This window comes from Tursiops truncatus, chromosome 5 (genome assembly GCF_011762595.2).
Source record: "Tursiops truncatus isolate mTurTru1 chromosome 5, mTurTru1.mat.Y, whole genome shotgun sequence".
Taxonomy (NCBI): Eukaryota; Metazoa; Chordata; class Mammalia; order Artiodactyla; family Delphinidae; genus Tursiops; species Tursiops truncatus.
In genome coordinates, this window is record NC_047038.1 from 110,724,178 (window position 1) to 110,744,470 (window position 20,293).

Genomic DNA, 20,293 nt, shown 5'->3' on the forward strand with positions numbered 1-20,293 from the left:
TTCTTGACCCTTCTGGTCTGCTTCCTCTTTATAGAATGAGAATCGTAATAGTACCTAGTCATAAAATTGTTAAAGTGGTTAATTTATAAAAAGCATTTAGGACAGTGTCTGGTATCAGAAAAATATTGAAAAGAGGCTGTTCCTACTAGTATAACAAGACATCCTTAGAGGAAAAGTACGCTTTAATCAATATAAGTCAATATTTGCTTGCAATTTACCTCATGTAAGGTATGCCAAACATAATCTTTTTTTAATTCCTTCTTTTTGTGTGGTGCCACTCACTGATTTATTTATTTAATCCCAGTTTTCCTGAGATAATATTTGACCTACAGCACTGTATTAAAGTGTACAGCATAATGATTTGACTTACATACGATGTGAAATGATTATCCCAATCAGATTAGTGAACATTCGGCATCTCATATGGATACAAAATGAAAGAAATAGAAGATTTTTTCTTGTAACGCAAACTCTTAAGATTTACTCTTAACATTTGTATATAACATACAAAAGTGTTGTGCTTTAGATGGTATTTATCATGCCAAACATAATCTTAATTTGCCCTGTTTATAATTTTTTTTTTTTTTACAGCTCGGAAGTCCAAGAAGTTGGGGAAGTTAAAAGGGATTCACGAGGAACAGTCACAGCAGCCTCCACCTCCCCCCCCACAGAGCCCAGAGGAAGGAACTACGTACATCGCTCCTGCGCAAGAGCCGTCTGTCAACTCAGCGCTGGTTCCTCAACTCTCCACAATTTCCCGAGCGCTCACACCTTCCCCTTCCATGGTCCTTGAAACCATCGAACCCGAGATTGTGTATGCAGGCTATGACAACTCCAAACCAGATACAGCCGAAAATCTGCTCTCCACCCTAAACCGCTTAGCAGGCAAACAGATGATCCAAGTCGTGAAGTGGGCGAAGGTAATTCCAGGTAGGATGGCCTCGCGTTTCAGGGTCTGCGTCCTGAACTAGGCACGTCAGGGCAACAGAGCGTACCGTATGCAACGGTGCGATTGAGTTTGCTTTCTGTTCGATCCCGACAGCCAGTTTTTTACTCGTTGTCAAATGAATCAAGTGTGTAGAAGAAAAATCTGGTGAATATGCTCATTTCTCTTGAGAAGTTAGAGTTAAGGGTTCTATTGTTAATAGAACAATAGAACATTGTTCTATTGTTCTGTTAATAGAACATACCCATTTTTTATGTTGAGGATTGAAATGGAAAGTTTCATTCCAGTAATATTAATAAGGCAAAACACATTCTAGTTGCCAAAGCAAGAATTGAGCCCATTATTAGCAGCTTGTAGCCAGGGCTACTCTAAGCCCTAGACCAGGTAAATCAAGACATATATACACTAGTATATATAAAATAGATAACTAATAAGGACCTGCTGTATAGCACAGGGAACTCTACTCAATACTCTGTAATGGCCTATATGGGAAAAGAATCTAAAAAAGAGTGGAGGGCCTCCCTGGTGGCGCAGTGGTTGAGAGTCTGCCTGCCGATGCAGGGGACACGGGTTCGTGCCCCGGTCCGGGAAGATCCCACATGCCGTGGAGCGGCTGGGCCCGTGAGCCATGGCCGCTGAGCCTGCGCGTCCGGAGCCTGTGCTCCGCAACGGGAGAGGCCACAGCAGTGAGAGGGCTGCGTACCGAAGAAAAAAAATAAAATAAAAAAAATTAAAAAGAGTGGATATATGTATAACTGATTCACTTTGCTGTACAGCAGAAACCAACACAACATTATAAATCAACGATACTCCAATAAAAATTAATTAAAAAAAAAAGACCTCTCAGGTAGGCTGTAGGGGCCTCTGAAAGAGTCTTTCTGAAAATATCTTACCTCCATAACCCTTTAATTTGTCCTTGAAATGCCTACTTTAGTCTGTTTTATGCTGTAGCATTTTATTAATAAGGCTCCTATTAATCTACAGAAACATTGCTCAGAATTGTGATCACATTGTCCCAGTTCATTAATCCAAAGCAGTTTCTTAGATGCCCTGTTGTCGACCAGCAGCCGTAAGACAAAAGTCTGGGGAAAGCTCTGATGACTGACTCTTTGAAGGGGAGCTTGCCCAGGTGAAACTATATACAAACAGAAGAATACCCTGGTGCCCCTGGGAGTACAGAGGGTGAGAAAAGAAACAAAAGAAGGGCCTGAGGCCCAGAAAGGAAGACTGTGGGTAAGGCAGGACAGCATCAAGGATGCTTATTCTGCCTCAGAAGTCTATTGAAGTCTGGCATTATCCCAGCCTAGGGGAAGCTAGGAATAAGGCTTTTTCAATCACTGCAAACTCATGTAAAGTAAAATCTTCCACCAGTGTTGCAGATATGCAAGAGTTGATGTCATTAAGTTATCTTTTATTTTGAAGTTATTCATTGTGAGTAGGATGAAGCAAGTGGTACAGGTGAACACAAATTCTTTCAGTCTAACTAAGGATTGTAGACCACTGTCCACAATGAAACTCCCAGAACGTCTTAGTTTTTTTTTGCCTTGGCAGTTTACCCTCATTGACAATTTAAGGGGAATTTAACATGAAATGTTGAACAGGACCAGGTCCACGATAGGTGCTCTGTAAATAACTGTGGAATTGATTTGAGTCAATGAGAGTAAGGGGGCAGTTTGGGGTTGACTTACGACGCTTCTTCCTGGAATGTTCTTAAATGCTAAGTGTATTTTTGTGATGAATTGTTCTCTTCTTCAGGATTTAAAAACCTGCCTCTCGAGGACCAAATTACCCTCATCCAGTATTCTTGGATGTGTCTGTCATCATTTGCCTTGAGCTGGAGATCGTACAAACATACGAACAGCCAATTTCTCTATTTTGCACCAGACCTAGTCTTTAATGAGTAAGTACCTATTAATTAGCCTTCATAAAATAAACCGAAGAGTTACTCGCTACGCTCTTTTATGATTTCTAAACAGATGTACCTTTGTGAAAGAATCCACTGATAACGTTTTTTAAGAGTTTAAAAGCTATCATTTGAGAACTTAAAAATGACTTTTTTACAAAATTATAATGCACGTGTCTGAGTATATATAGATCAGTGTATATAGATCTCACATGATAGTATGTGGGAATTGTCCCAAAGAATGATGATCCAGTTGGCTCCCAAAACTTGATTGGTACAAGCCACAATTAATAGAAAACAATCTCTTCTGGTATCTACTCCAGTTGGGAAGACTGTCTGATTTCTAGGAAATGTGAATGTATAACGTGCCAGTTTTTGAGCACAGTCATATAATGATTCTTTTGTTAATAGTATACATCTGCTCAGTGTGTTTTCATGACAATCATAATTACCCTTCTTTGTGATCATAAGAGAAGCCAAACTGTTATTCTGTAGTGAAACATTTTTAGGTTTATGATGCATTTTAAAAAGATTGAAAGAATAGTACTAGATTTTTCTTTGGCCGTGAATTCCTCCCTATGTGAAGTTTACATTTTAATATTGTTTGCATTCTACATTAGCACATTTTGTGCGTGTTTATATCCAGCCATGCTTCTTTGTAATTGTTGGGTCAAGAAACAGATAAATTAAAAAGGAACATTTGAATGATGATAGTAACCACAGCCATATTCTAACAGATGGCTGTCTCTCAAGATATGAAAATAGGGGTTTTTCAATAGGGAAGGAAGCAGATGAGAAATGGATTGGTGATAAAAGAGAGAAAAGGGACGTGAAAGATTCAAAGTGGACATGTAGTGCCAAAATACCTAAATTGTACCGGTAGTAGTTGCCCTGAGAGTATCACTTCATCCAAATATGGTGGACCTGGGAGGCAGTTTTAGTCCAAGATAAATTAGGAGCATCAGTTGTTGGTTCCTGGGGTGACCGTTCTTTGGGCCATTAGTCAGAACAAATAATTCTACTAGTGCATAAATTTTCATGCTTCAGAAGCATGAAGTGAGGCCAAACAACTGACAGGCACATTTTAATTTACTTGTTTTCCTGAATAATCAGCTGATATTATTAAATAGTAAGACTGTTTTTTAAAATGGTCTGTAAACCGAAAGGAAAACATATTTGGATTCCCTGGCGGTCCAGTGGTTAGGACTCTGCACTTCCACTGCCGGGGGCCTGGGTTCGACCCCTGGTCAGGGAACTGAGAGATCCTGCAAGCTGCTCAGTGTGGCCAAAAAAAAAAAAAAAAGGAAAGCATATTAAGGAGGTTCTTTGTTTTAAGAGGACACGTGGGTAAATACGAATCTCTACGGTTGCCATCCGGAGTGTCTCCTTTAGATTTTGTTTTAATAGAAGATTCATTTAACCTTATTCAGTGAATCTGTTGATTCTTTGTAATAAAATACGTATAATATAAAATTTTCCACTTTAACCATTTTTAGTGCACAATCAGTAGCATTAATTGCACTGACATTGTTGCACCACCATCATCACTCTCCATCTCCAGTACGTTTTTCATCATCCCAAGCAGAAACTCTGGACCAGTTAAGCAGTAACTCGACATCCTCCTTTCCCCCAAAGCCCTGATAAACTCTGGTCTATGAATTTGCCTATTCTAGATATTTCATATAAATGGAACCATATAATATGTGTCCATTTTTTGTCTGACTTATTTCACTTAGCATAATGTTTTCAAGGTTCATCTTTATTGTAGCTTGTATCAGAATTTCATTTCATGGCTGAATAATATTCCATTGTACGTATGTATAGAATTGACCTCATTGTTTGCAGATTCTGTAGTTGTGCATTGACCTGGCACATTTATTTGTAACCCCAAAGTCAGTATTTGCAGCACAGAGAGGCCGTAAGTTTGAGGTACACAGCATGTACATTTCAGCTGAGACTCTGCCTTCTTGTTTCAGCTCTCATAGTGTAAACAAGCGTCTTTTCCATGGTCTATTTAGTGCCATGTTTTTTGCATTGTTGTGCTTTTGGCTGGTGATTTCACTGTTTAAAATGACCCACGAGCAGAGTGCCAGAGCGCTGTCTAGTGTTCCTAAGTGCAAGAAGGCTTTGATGTGCCTTAGGGAAAAAATATAGGTGTTATACATAAGCTTCTTTCAGGCATGAGTGACAGTGCTGTTGGCTGTGAGTTCAATGTTAATGAATCAATAATATATGTTAATAAGGTGTCTTTAAACAGAAATACACATAAAACAAGATTATGTATAGATCACCTGATGAAAATGTTATGATCAGTGTCTACTACAACTTTATGGAATATAATTACCATACTTATTTTTACCAAATAAAGAGAATTGATCACATTTTGTTTATCCATTCACGGATACATGGGTCGTTCCTGCCTTTGGCTATCACGGTTAATGCTGCTGTAAACATTTGCGTATGATTATCTGTTTGAGTCCTGATTTCATTGCTTTTGGGTATACACCTAGCAGTGGAATTGCTGGGGCATATGGTTATTCTACATGTAACTTTTGAGGAACCACTGAACTGTTTTCCTCAGCAGTTGCACAATTTTACATTGCCACCCTCAGTGTACAAATTAAAAAGAGCAGCAAGAGTTCCAATTTCACCACATCCTTGCTGACACTCGTTTTCTGGGTTTTGGTTTTGTTTTTTGCTTTTTTTAATAGCTATACTAGTGGGTATGAAGTATTGGGGGGTTCTTTGGTTTGTTTTTCTTGAAATCTATTTGTCATATAACATTGTGTAAATTTAAGGTATACAACATGTTATTTGACACATTTATATGTAATATGATTGCCATTACAGCAGTAGTTAGCACCTCTGTCGCATTACATAATTATCATTTCTTTTTCTGGGTGGGAATAACTAAGATCTTGTCTTTTGGCCAGTTTGTTTATTATAATATGATATTGCTGTCTGTATTCACTGTACGGTGCATTAGATCTCCAGGACTTACTTGTCTACTGGTTGCAACTTTGTCTCCTGAAGCAACATCCCTCCTCTTCCCCCATCCCCCGGCAGCCACCATTCTATTCTCTGTTTGCTCAAGCTTGGCTCCTTTAGATTCCACATATAAGTGATATCATCCAGTATTTGTCTTTCTCTGCCTGACTTATCTCATAGTAGGTGTGAAGTACTGTCAGTGTGGTTGTGATGTACACTTCCCTAATGACTACGGAGGTTGTGCATCTTTTCATAGACTTTTTGGCCATTTGTATATCTTCTTTGGAGAAATGTCCATTCAAGTCCTTTGCCCATTTTTAATTAGGTTGTTTGTCTTTTGTTCCTGAGTTGTAGGAGTTCTTTATGTGTTCTGGATGGTAAACTCTTATCAGATATATGATACGTATATTTCTCCCATTCTGTGGGTTGTCATTTTACTCTCTTGCTAGTGTCCTTTGATGTACTTTTAAAATTAAAGTTTTTAATTTTAATGAAGTTCAGTTCATCTATTTTTTGTCATTGTTTGCTATGCTTTTGGTGTCATCTGTTAATTTTTAATTGTGTGTAAACATCCAGGTGTACAGGTTTCAAAGTCCAAAATTGTAAGAATCCTTTTTCACAAATGAAACTTAGGGGGAAGCACCTTATATCTGAAGCCTGTACACCTTCAAAATTAATGTCATTGAAAAAAATTAATTTTGAAAATTGTCATTGAAAATTAATGTCATCGAAGGTTTTTAGAAGTAAATAGGAAACCAAAAAAAAAGAAAAAAAGAAAAGATCATATAAGCTCTATGCATGTCTATTCTAGAAAATGTTAATAGATATAAAATGGAAACAACAAAAAAATTGCTTTCTAATGTTACAAGTAGTTAAATAGTATGATATTATATAATTGTTACAGTGAACATTTATTTTTTTTGCGGTACGTGGGCCTCTCACTGTTGTAGCCTCTCCCGTTGCGGAGCACAGGCTCCGGACGCGCAGGCTCAGCGGCCATGGCTCACGGGCCCAGCCGGTCTGCGGCACGTGGGATCCTCCTGGACCAGGGCACAAACCCGTGTCCCCTGCATCGGCAGGCGGACTCTCAACCACTGTGCCACCAGGGAAGCCCTAGAGTGAACATTTTGTTCCCTATTCTTAAAACTTTTGACCTCAACCCCAGCCTAGACTTAAGTTTTCTCTCAACTAGAAAGAACAGGGCAGAGCTGTGTTTTTCAAAGGGGGAGGGAGGACCTACTCCCAGGAAACATTTGGAAATGACATAAAGCCTTTTGGTCAAATCCCCAAAATTGCCTGTACCTCAGACCCTTTGCCAAAGGGAAGGAAACTGTCTGGCATTTTGTGCAAGGGAGTAATGCATGCTGTTCAGCTGAGGATAGAATGCACTGGTGGAACCCTCCCTTGTTTTCCCACCCACCCTCCCTCAACTGTCTTGGACCCCCTCTCACCCGCATTGGCAGATCTTTTTAAGCATCTGTATCCTTCCCTTGTTTGATTGGCACCTCCTCCTTGAAATCACAGACTCTGTCTTAATCATTTTTTAATTTCCAGCCCGTGGCATTGTGTCCAGGACATAGCAGGTACTCCATAAATATTTGGTGAATAAATGAATTATTGAGCAAATGAACCAAACAACCTATTAGTCAGTCTAGAAGGGGTTTTCTAGGTTATCATCGCTAGTTACGAGGGTGAAGCTTATGATCAAGAAGTGTGATGTGGGGAAGCGTTTTCACCAACGGAGACGTTGCTATATTTAAAATGGTGAAGAAAACTTGAATAGTTGATCATGTGTGTTTGCTTTCAACTGTGAAATGGATCTGAAAGTTCCCAAAGATCTTCTCCTTCAGCTGTGTACCGGATTCATTAGAGTTGGAGGAAAGATGCGAAGTAGAGAATAATTAAGGAAAACATTCTCTGTAAGTTTTTATTAAACATTGGGGTGAAGATATGAGTTAATACTTTAAATTAGAATAGAACTTTTCTTATTATGAACTTAAAACTTTTCAAATATGTATTAAATGATTCATTCTTCAATTTCACCTTGAAACAGCTTATCATATATGGTTCCAGATCACTGCAAGTATTCAAATGTCTTATCAATTTCAATACACGTATTAAAACTCCCATTTAAGCCTGAAATGAAATTTCTTCAATTTTTTTTAAAATTTCTGAAATGAAGGTTCAGTATTACGCTCTTTTAAGGTCAGCCAATATTTTAGAATTAAAAGCATATATATTATTAATTTTATTGAAGTATAGCTGATTTACAATGTTGTGTTAATGTCTGCTGTACAGCAGTGACTCAGTTATGCATAATATATATATTCTTTTTCATATTCTTTTCTCTTATAGTTTATCACAGGATATTGAATATAGTGCCCTGTGCTGTACAGTAGGACCTTGTGGTTTATCCATCCTATGTATAATAGTTTGCATCTGCTAACCCCAAACTCCCGGTCCTTCCCTCCCCCATCCAGCCTCCCCCTTGGCAACCACCAGTCTGTTCTCTATGTCTGTGAGTCTGTTTCTGCTTCGTAGAAAGGTTCGTTTGTGTTGTATTTTAGATTTCACATATAAATGGTATCATATGGTATTTGTCTTTCTCTGTCTGACTTATTTCACTTAGTATGATAATTTCTAGGTCCATCCATGTTGCTGCAAATGGCATTATTTCATTCTTTTTAATTGCTGAGTAATATAGAATTAAAAGTATATTTAAAAGCATGTTTATATTGTTTCAAGTCAGAGCCCAATAAAAAAATGTATTTTCGATGATCTTTCACTGCCTTTGTAGTTCTGAATCTTCGATTATTTCGGTTCAGAGACTGTTGGTTAGAGAGAGAGTTTAAGTCTTAGTGCCACTTTCTGAGTCCCTCGGGTGAGTGCTGAGTGTGACTCCTGGGAGAGCAGTGCTTGCCCAGCTCATCAGTGAGGGGAGCTGAGCTCAGCCCACACTGCCCTCTTTGCTCAGTGCTGGCTGTGTGATGGCAGCACCAGTAGAAAACCATAGGACTTAGTTATCAGTCATTTCGGGCCATGTTTCCGTGGAGCGATGCCCGTCCCTGTTGTGTCCCCACTGGGGACCACTGTGCTGCCATTGCCCAGCTGTCCTTAGTGAGTGGCTCTCCCCAAGGCCAGTCTGCCAACAGGACAGTCTCCTTAAGGTCCTTCTGCACCTAAGGCCCTAAAGTTCCAGTAGTCTTGGCTCACTCGTGCTGCGTGTTCCAGGCCATGTCCCTTTTGTTCAGGCAGGGATCAGAGTGTCCCCACAGGGACCCAGGGGTTGGCACGCCCTGCCCTCGCCTCCTGAGGGGGCTGAGTGATATTCCTGAGCCACAGGAGATGACTTCTTTGCCTGGACCCTTGGCTCCAGCAGGGTTAGGACAAGGGGCAGAGGTGCTGATGAGAGAGCCAGAGGGTGGGATGAGCCTGGTTCAGCATCCCCTGCACGGGCTCCATCTGCTTTCCCCCGTCTGTCCCCAGCCTCTCTTTCCCTCCTCTGTTCCCTTGTTGCTGCTTTCGGATAGGATTTCTTACTTCCCTCCGCTTACCGGGACACTGAACTGTGTAGTTTCTGTGTTTCTAGTCTCTGACCGCCTCCCTTTCCCTCTCCCCTCCCTACTGTCTCACTTCCTTCCCCGCCCTCCCGCCCCCTCTCTTTCCTTCCTCCTCTCCTCTCTTTTTATGTGTCTGTCTCTCTCTCTCACACACACATACACACGTACCCCTACACCTCTTTTCCTGCCACTGAAAAATCAGCAGCCTTCTGAGATTTCCATTGTTTTGCTTTCTTGTTTACTTCTGGGTCAATTTAAGGGAGTAAACTATAAAAGAAAAGAAGTCCTCTTTCTGTCTCCACTGGACCCTCCAACACCCCAGGCCCTGTACCAGCAGCTGGAGGGCCAAGGTGTTTAGCAGAAGGGGCTGAGCACTTGGCTTGCTGGGCAGGACTCAGAGCCCCCCCTTTAGACGGTGCACGAGCTGCCTGTCTCATCACACTTCCCACACCCTCTGCCCTTGTGCCCTTCGTCGTCCATGCCCGGCCCCTGTAGATGGTTGAGTTTGAGACTTCTGAATAAAGAAAAACAATGTCACGAATAGAGAACAGTCATTCCTTGTCTGCAAGGGACAGAAACATCGCAGAATGGAACTATCTTTCTTTTGCACAAAACTAGGTATAAAGGACATCTTGCCACCTGAAGGCCAGGCAGAGGGAACTGCAGGAGAGGGTGCAGTGGGGACTGAGGAGGTTTTGTAAGTAACAAACAAGAAATAATTAGTTATATATGAGGGCAGAGAAAATGTAGGTACAATCCCAAAACAGGAGGTGTTTCTTTTTCTTCTTTTTTTTCCTAACGATTATCTTGGGTTTTTTTATTATTATTATTTTTGGCTGCGTCGGGTCTTAGTTGCGGCACGCAGGCTCTCTAGTTGAGGCGTGCGGGCTTAGCTGCCCCACAGCATGTGGGATCTTAGTTCCCCAACCAGAGATCAAACCCGTGTCCCCTGCTTTGAAAGGTGGATTCTTTACCACTGGACCACCAGGGAAGTCCCCCTTTTTCTTCTTTTTTCAACAGTATTTCTTCCCCTTTATCAACCTAGCATGATGATGAGAAGTAGAGTTGGGAGTTAAAAGTTACTTCCAGATATGTCAGCAGAGGAGGTGAGGGGAGGGAAGTTCTTTTTTTTTTAACCTTTTTTTTTTTTCTTTTCTTTTTTTGCGGTACGCGGGCCTCTCACTGTTGTAGCCTCTCCCGTTGCGGAGCACAGGCTCAGTGGCCATGGCTTACGGGCCCAGCCGCTCCGCGGCATGTGGGATCTTCCCAGACTGGGGCACGAACCCGTGTCCCCTGCATTAGCAGGTGGACTCTCAACCACTGCGCCACCAGGGAAGCCCGGGGAGGGAAGTTCTTGAAGGAATGGGTAAGCTGCTCACATCAAGAAAAGTGCATCACAGGGAATTATATTCAATATCCCATAATGGATAAGAATATGAAACCGTAATGGAAAAGAGTATGAAAAAAATAGAAATATATGTATAACTGAATCCCTTTGCTGTACAGCAGAAACTAACACAACATTGTAAATCAACTCTACTCCAATTAAAAAAAGAGAAGTTCCTGAGAGGAGCGTGCAAGCGACAGGGACCTCCCTTACCTGAGAAAAATGAGTGCGTTAAGGAGAGCAGTCTTAATTTAAAGCTAGAATCGCAGGTAGATATTCTTACTCACTCCTTGTCCTGTCTTGTTTTGCCCCATTCACGCCTCTCATTTTGGACCACCCTGGGGAGGAGGAGATAAGTGACGTTCACTCAGTGTGTTCATTCGACAGATATTTCTTGAGCAACTTAAATACACTAAGCACTGTTCTAGGAACCAGGAATTCAACAGTGAGCAAAACATGGGGCTCCCGCTCTAGTGGCAGGTGGGGGGTGTCATGGGAAAAATGAAGGCAGCGTCATGAAGAAATCCCACCTGCCATATCCCCAGAGAATATGACTCAGGTAATATACCATCATCTTCATATAGGACCACAAAAAAGTGGTATTGAAAATAGTAAGGGGCAGTTTGAAGGAATTCTCTCAGAGGATTTGCTAGCGCCCTTGGTTAGCCCCACTGATGACCTTTTGGTGCTTTGAAGGATCTAAGGTCATTCCTGACTCAGGCCCTTCACACTTGCTGTTCGCTCTGTGAAGGAGGATGGTGCGTTCTCACCTTGTCGCTCAGACTATTGCTATTCAGACAGATTTTGCCCGACCGCCAGACCTAGGGTATATACCCTCCCTGACCACCTTGGCCAATCCCTCCCATCATATCACATGTGTATTTTCTCTGTAGCAGGTCCCCTGACCCCATAACGTAGGCTCAGGGAGGGGAGGAAACTGGCCTGTGTGGTACACCTTTGCATGGCCAGCAGCTAGGATACTGTCTGGCATTAGTAAGTACTTGAAGAATTAATTAATTTTATTTTTTTTCTGCTTCTTTAAAATTTTTACTGGAGTATAGTTGATTTGCAATGTTGTGTTAGTTTCAAGGGTACAGCAAAGTGATTCAGTTATACATATACATATGTCCACTCTTTCTTAGATTCTTTCCCATATAGGCCATTACAGAGTACTGAGTAGAGTTCCCTGTGCTATACAGTAGGTTCTAATTAGTTATGCTTAACAGGGAGGGAAAGGGGAGGGCTAAATTAGGAGATTGGGATTGACATATACACACTACTGTATATAAAATAGAGCTAATTAATTTTAAAATGCTATTTTCAGTATTATTTCCCCGCATAAACTCTATGCCAACCAAATTAACCTTCCTCTTCCCTTTGTCCTGTCTTTCCACTGCTGTGCCTTTGCTCCTAACATTTTCCTTTCCCCTCCCCCAAGCCCAACCCAAAGGATGCTTCCTCTCCAATCACTTCTCTTACCATCAAAGTCAATAGTGACTTGTTCCCCCAAAACTGTTTTTATCTGTGTCAATTTTTTCTATATCAGTCCTTTGGTACTTTCTATGTTTTACTGTGTGTGTGTGTGTGTGTGTGTGTGTGTGTGTGTGTGTGTGTATTTACACATACAGTTTTACTCCAGATATACTGTAAACTCCTAGAATTCAGGAAGTATTTTAAATTTTTTCCTTAATGTCTAGCAAAATGCTTTCTACATAATTGGCACTCAGTGATGATTCTGGGGGTTGATAATGAGTCTTCTTTCCAGTACAAGGGTCAGAAGCAAGATTTTTGATGTGGGTTGACCCTACAGTGCTTTTAGGGCTTGGCCTGTAAACTTGATGAAAAGGATTTCCCTTTCAAGGTTGACTTCAAGAGCACTGCTGTAGGTTAATATTTCTTGCGTGGCGTTTCTTGTAGTGTACTTGAGAAATGTCCTAAGTAGTTAATGAAGCTGGGTAATTGCCAGTATAGTACGAAATTAAAGCAAAACAAATAGGAGACTGCAAATGGAATGAACTGTTTAAGCTATTTATAACTATATTGGAATCACAGAATAGTGGTGATGCAAGAAATATGTCCCAGCTTTACTCTGGCTAACTAGAGGGAGCTATTTTTCATTTCTAGTAAAAGTCAAAACCAGTTTAAGATCATATGTTATGTTTAAAAGGCTTAATGTGGCTAATATTAGCATGTTGTTCTTCAGTTCAGTTAATGTGCTCAAGGACTTTGGTCTCTTCAGGTAAAAATACTCTTCAATACAAAATGAACTCACTGGAGTATATTTCTTTATTGAAAAACTGATAGAGAAAAATTAGTCTTGATGCAGTGATTATATTGCAAGATGGGGCAGGTGGCAAGGAATGGATTAACCAACTAACACACTAAGGAGGGCTCCAGGCTTCCCCCCTTGACACAGGTCATAAGACACAAAGATGGTAGCTTTTTTTTTTTTTTTTTTTTTTTTTTGGCTGTGTTGGGTCTTCGTTGCTGCGCATGGGCTTTCTCTAGTTGCAGCGAGCAGGGGCCACTCTTCAGTGCGGTGTGTGGGCTTCTCATTGCAGTGGCTTCTCTTGTTGCGGAGCACAGGCTCTAGGCATGCGGGCTTCAGTAGCTGTGACTCGCAGGCTCAGTAGTTGTGACTCGCAGGCTCAGTAGTTGTGGCGCATGGGCTTAGTTGCTCCATGGCATGTGGGATCTTCCCGGACCAGGGCTCAAACCTGTGTCCCCTGCATTGGCAGGCAGATTCTTAACCACTGCACCACCAGGGAAGCTCCAGAGATGGTAGCTTTGACAGCGCCCCTCTGGATTGAAGGAGAGCGTACCTGCTGTGTCTTGATATATAAAGTATTTTCTGAACTTGTGTTTTTAGATACTTCTAGAACCCAAACTAGGTCACATGATTATCCATTTTTATTGTATCACACACGAGAGATGATTTTGGTTTTATGTCCCTCACTTCCCCTGATGAAACCCTAAGCTAATTTAATAAGGTTGTGTTTTGGGCAGGCTCTGAAGTGGTTATTTAATTTTTCTTAAGTTCTGAGATTGATACTTTTCTGAAAGAAACAAGTGGAGAAGGGAGAGAAACCAAAAAAAAGAAAGTCATATGTGGAGACCCTCCACATCCTTATTTAAAACTCATCTGTATATCTGGGTCATTAGCACTGCAGCAGGAATGTCGCCCCAGTCAACTTACACAGTGATGGGTGTTGCAAGCTTTGTCTAGCTGGACCCATCTTCTGTGCCCATCCACCTTGAAATAGACACTGCCTCAATAGAATCAATGGAATGAATAGTTTATAAACTCCTAACTCCCGTTCTGCTACAGGCATGGTGTCCCCCTCTGTCTTAGGCACCTCAGGCTGCTGTAACAAAACCCCATAGATGGGGTGGTTTAAACAGCAGACCCTTATTTCTCATAGTGCAAGAGGCTAGAAGTCCAAGATCAGGATGCCAGCATGGTCAGGTTCTGCTGAAGGCTTTCTTCCGGGCTTGCAGAGAGAAGGCTGCCTTCTCACTGGTCTCACGTAGTGGAGAGAGTCAGCTCTAATGTCTCTCCTGCTTCTTGGAAGGGCACTAATCCTGTTATAGGGGCTCCACCCTCATGACCCTAAATGCCTCCCCAAAGCCCCACCTACTGATACCATCACATTGGGGGTTAGAACATCAACATATGGGGGTTGGGGGAGACGAACATTCAGTCCATAACACTCCATTTACATGGATACTAGAGTGCAAAAGTAATTAATAATCAAGTAGTTTACAGGGGTTATTTGAAGGATTATGGGCTTCTGCTGAAAGCTGGTGAAAGGCATCATGCTGTATGCCATCTCCCACACATTATCCTATTTCATCTTCACAGCTCTGTGATGTGGGAATTTATTACCCCTCTTTCAAAGATGAGGTGACAGAGGCTCAAAGTTTTGAGCCCCAGTGTTTCTCAGTCCAAAACTCAGAATGTTTCAACTACGTCAACGCTTATACCTTGACCACAGAACTTGATTTTTCAGGCAGTTAGGCCTAGTGGACCTTTGGCGCTAATATTGGTTTCACTGGGTGGTTTCAGAGACTGTATGTATTTGGAAACTTTACTGACCAATCATGTATCATCTTTCATAAGAGTTACTCTCTAAAATGGGTGAGAATATGCCCAACGTATAAAGAACACAAATGGAAAATAAAATATTCTTAGAAAAACTGGAACTTTGGTTCAGAGTGTGACTTAGTCCTCCAAATCTGTTTCCTTCCTCTCTGATATCACAACAGTATTTAAGAGCTCCATTGTTGAAGACCAGGGGCTCAGTCCCTAACCTTGCTGATCAGTCCCTCCGTGTTGTCAAGTGAATAAGTTAACTTCACTAGACCCTTGTCTCCCTTCTGCAGAATGAGGGAATTGGATGAGATCAACAGACAAACTTTTTGTTCTCAGGACCGCCTTTATGCTCTTAAAATCGTCAAGGATCCCAAAGAGCTATTATTTATGTAAGTTATGGCTATTGGTATTTACTCATATCAGAAATTAGAACAGAAATTAAAAAAAAATATATTGATTTATTGATTCATTTTAAAATAAAATTAACCTATTACATATTACATAAATAGCAAGACAAAAACATAATAGCATAAACATTTTAGGAAAAATAACTGTTTTTTTCGAAACAAAAAAAAAATTAGAAGAGTGGCATTGTATTGCCTTTTTTGCAATTCCTTCAGTCTCACTTAAATGAAGACAGTTGCACTCTCTTACCTGCTTCTTACATCCAGCCAGTTGTGACTGGTTGTTTGGCCAAAGTGTAGGAAAAAGATTCAGCCTCACGCAGATGTATAGTTGGAGAAAGAACCTCTCGGAATCCTGGAAAGGGTCCTGGGGACACCCCCGCATCCTCAGACCACATTTGGAGAACCACTTGTCTAGGTGATGTTTAAAACCCAACCCAGACTCTGATTCTGCTTGGCTTTCAGGAAGCTTCACTCAAGGTCCAGATCTCTGTTTCCTCATTTAATTATCTACATTTCCCACACCGGAGAATCAAAGCTCAGTAGAACATCGTCTCTGTGCTTAAAGGGCTCTCCGTCTAGTAGCAGGATACTTATGGGGCCTCTGCCATGTGCCATTAGCTCTACTCGATGCTTTTATATGACCCACTCGTTTATAGACAATCATATTTTAAGACAGGTACGATGATCACTGTCTTATAAATGATGCAGCTGCCTCAGGCAGACAGCAGTTCAGTGGATTATCAGCGATCACATAGCAGTGGAGAGGTGAACCTCACGTGTGGGCCCAGGTCTTCCCTGAAAACTCCTGCTGTTTTCATTACATCACATGTCTCCTCTCGTCTACAAAGTAGTGGAGAAGGAAGGGTCTCAGAGGTCCCTTCCAACCTCTTACAGTTTATGATTCTGTAGTTCTGCTTTACCAGTCACATAACTTATAGCTGTGAGAACTTGTGGTTAGCATGAGGTCGATTAAGAAGGAGGGAGAGGGACTTCCCTGGTGGTCCAGTGGTTAGGACTCCGCGCTCCCACTGCAGGGGACGCAGGTTCAATCCCTGGTCGTGGAACTAAGATCCCACAAGCCGTGAGGTACAGCCAAAAGAAAAAAAAAGGAGGAGAACAATACTACAAAGACTATCCCAGTCACTTCCCCTAAAGTGAAAAGTAAATCTCTTCACTCTTATCATTTAGCCAAAAAAATGAACAACAACTGGTGTTTCGCTAGTCGGGAGGAAGTATTGAGAATGTCTGCATTGTGCAAGGCTCTGTGGTGGCCATTGTAAGGGAACCACAGTGACAGTCACAGTTTCTGTTCTCCAGAATTCTGTCGTGTGGTTGGTGAATTGAGATGTAGACACGTGTGGAGAATAGGGAGCCCTCCTACACTGTTGGTGGGGATGTAAATCGGGGCGGCCACCATAGAGAACAGAATAGAGGTTCCTGAAAAAACTAAAAATAGGAGGGCTGGGCTCCTGGCCCCATGTGCTCCCCACCACCCAGCGCCTGCAACAGCTGCGCGATGGCCCTGGAGCCAAGAAGGGCATTTTAGAGTCTCTGGATAGCGGGGAGGGTGTGCTTGGAGACGGCAGCTTTCGCATAACTCTGGAGAAGAGGGGCTACGTGAAGGCCGGGCTCTGGACTCCAGAAGCCATAGTAGGACATCCAAATGCAGTTCGTCATCTTCACGTGGAGTTCTTGAGAGCGGGATAGAATGTCACGCGGACCTTCACCTTTTCTGCCAGTGAGGACAATATGGAAAGCCAGTGGGAAGCTGTAAACGCCGCTGCCTGTGACCTTACCAGAGAAGCAGCCGACAGAGCTGACGCTTCAGTCGCAGGGGGGATCTGCCAGACGTCGTTGTACAAACACCACAAGGATGAGGCTAGAATTTTAAAACTTTTTCGACTACAGCTAGAGGTTTTTGCCAGGAAAAATGTGGACTTCTGGATTGCAGACTACTTTGAACACGTTGAAGAAGCTGCGTGGGCCGTGGAAGTCTTAAAAGAATCCGGAAAACCCGTGGCAGCCACCGTGTGCATAGGCCCAGAGAGAGACATGCATGGTGTAACACCTGGAGAATGTGGTGGAAGCTGGTGAAGGCGGGGGCTTCAGTCGTTGGCGTGAACTGCCGATGTGGGCCCTGGACCAGCCTGAAGACAATGAGACTCATGAAGGAAGACCTGCGGGCTACAGGGCTGAAAGCACACTTGATGGTGCAGTCCCTGGGGTTCCACCTGCCCGACTGAGGCAAAAGAGGGTTTGTGGATCTCCTCGAATATCCCTTCGCACTGGAGCCCAGAGTTGCAACCAGATGGGATATTCAAAAATACGCCAGAGAGGCTTACAACCTGGGGGTCAGGTACATAAGGCGGGTGCTGTGGATTTGAGCCCTCCCACATCAGGGCGATAGCAGAGGAGCTGGCCCTGGAAGGGGGATTTTTGCCTCTGTCTTCTGACAAACGTGGCAGCTGGGGAAGTGGTCTCAGCACACACACCAAACCCTGGGTTAGAGCCAGGGCCAGATGAGAGTGTTGGGAGAATCTGCTGCCGACTTCGGGCAGACCTTTCTGCCCTTCAGTGTTAAAGCCAGATGCCTAAGGAGTCATGAAAGAAAACACTGAAATAGCAGAATGGAAAGAAATCCCCCTCAAGCCCCATCTGGTGCCTTTCCTCGCCTCTATCCACAGCCCACCCTGATGTCTCCAGCGGCTGAACAGCTAATGTGCTGTCAGTTCAACATAGGATGCATATTGCATCCCTGCTGTGCTTAAGCTCTGAGCGGGATGCTGGGGGGAGATGCAAAGCCGATGAGGAAGGGCTTCTCATCCGTCCTCCAGGTACTTACTGTCCGGTGATGCTGCAGGACATGCTTTTGAAGGGCATCAAGAATAGTGAAACTTGTCTTTAGAGTGAATTTGAGATTTTAGAATAACCAGAAGTCGGTGAGCAACAAACCCAGTGATTAATTCAGGTGTCTAAATTAGGTACAGAAGGACGATAGAGCAGCATTCTAAACTAAAATTAGAGTAATGAGTCTGCCTTTCTTAAATGATTTGTATAATGACTCCAAAGGCGATCCCAAAGGAAAAGATGCAAAAATGTTTGAGGATTTTTTGAAATAATCATATAACCTTCCAGAGTGATTACTTTCAAAGATGATTTTACTTAAAGGTGTTAGGTCCCAGAATTTTTTAAATGTGTCTTTATAATCACAAATAGCTAGATTATAAACTGCTAAGGACAAGGACAATGTGATATGCTTATATTTTTTCTTAAAGTATTTACATTATGCCATACTAATAGATGCTCAATGAAATAATGTTGATTGTTGGAAATAAGTAAAAAGAGATAAACAGTTTTGGAAGACCTTTTTAAAAGTCCGAGTTCAAATCTATCTTGGTCTAATATTTTCTTGACTTATGTTTGAGCTATTTGCTATGTGCCAATTTCTCTCTATTTTTCAAAACAATGTATTCATTTGTAACAATTAATAAAATTAAAAATAATCTACCTTTAAAAAAAAACTAAAACTAGAGCTACCATATGATCCTGCAGTCCCACTCCTGGACATATGTCCAGACAAAAACATGATTTGAAAAGATACATGCACCTCTATGTTCATAGCAGCACTATTACAATAGCCAAGACATGGAAACAACCTAAGTGTCCATTGACAGATGAATGGATAAAGAAGATGGGGAACTCAGCCATAAAAAAGAATGAAATCATGTCATTTGCAGCAACATGGATGGACCTAGCGATTATCATACTAAGTGAAAGACAAATATCATATGATGGCACTTATACATGGAATATGAAAAAATGATACAAATGAACTTATTTACAAAACAAAAATAGACTCACAGATATAGAAAACAAACTTATGGTTATCAAAGGAGAAAGAGGAGAGGGATAAATTAAGAGTTTGGGATTAACAGATACACACTACTATATATAAAATAGATCAACAACAGTGTCCTACTATATAGCACAGGGAACTATATTCAATATCTAGTAATAACCTACAGTGGAAAAGAATCTGAAAAAGAATAGATATTTATGTATAACTGAATCACTTTGCTGTACACCTGAAGCTAATACAACGTTGTAAATCAACTCTACTTCAACAAAAAGTTATTTGTTTGGGGGGAAAAAAGATGGAGACACATGAATAGCGTTTTGAGAGGTGAAGTGGGAATAATAAATGACAAAGGAGTTTTTCCTAAGGTGGGTGCTCCAGGAGTGTAAGGACAAAATAACTCCTCAAGGAAAGCTGCTGGCAGAACCATCTAGCTTTGAAGGCTCTGCCAGCCTCTAAAGGAGGGTTAGAATCGGGCCGGACAGAGTACAGAGGTGGTGTGTGCAGTCCAGACATGAGAAACCATCCAGAGCAGGAAAGGTGATCAGTCTCTGAGTGCAGAGTTGAAGTGATGGAACCACAGGATCTGAAGCACTGCGGCTCACCCTCCAGAGTGGAGGGGGCTCTTTCCTTCTGCCTTCCCTTCTGGTGGTTTCTGCCTTCCCTCTCCTCCTTCCCCCTACGACCATCCTTTTCATCTCTCTCCCATCCCATCCCATCCCATCCCATCCCATCCCATCCCATGCCATCTCATCCCATCCCATCCCATGCCATCCCATGCCATCCCATGCCATCCCATCCCATCTCATCCCATCCCATCCCATCCCATCTCATCCCATCCCATCCCATCCCATCTCATCCCATCCCATCCCTCCACTTCTGCTTGGCCCTTCCCCTTCCTCCCCATTTTCTGGCTTTCTCTCCCCCCCACTTCCTCTTTTCTTCCATCACTGTCTCTCATGTAGACTGAGACCTTATCACCAAATATCGCATTTATTGAATAAAAACATTACCTCCGAATATCTTACACTGAAATTAAATGCATTAAGGCTTTTCTACACTTTTCCGGGGGAAGAAAACTGATGACACAAACTTGCTTTTTTACTTTACTGTGACCCTGGTGCTCTTCTCTTTGGGGTGGTCACCCTACATG

General features: G+C 42.1%; 1 protein-coding gene and 1 pseudogene across 2 annotated transcripts in view; both read left to right on the forward strand.

Moving 5' to 3' along the window:
- Positions 1-20,293, forward strand: part of NR3C2 (nuclear receptor subfamily 3 group C member 2) — a 370,721-nt gene that overhangs the window by 295,267 nt on the left and 55,161 nt on the right. For both annotated transcript variants that reach the window (XM_073805516.1, XM_019926560.3), the window contains exons 5-6: positions 592-930; positions 2,702-2,846. In XM_073805516.1, coding sequence (XP_073661617.1) covers positions 592-930; positions 2,702-2,846 — 484 coding nt within the window. The remainder of the gene's footprint in view (positions 1-591; positions 931-2,701; positions 2,847-20,293) is intronic.
- On the forward strand, positions 10,760-19,895 carry LOC109548563 (S-methylmethionine--homocysteine S-methyltransferase BHMT2 pseudogene; annotated as a pseudogene).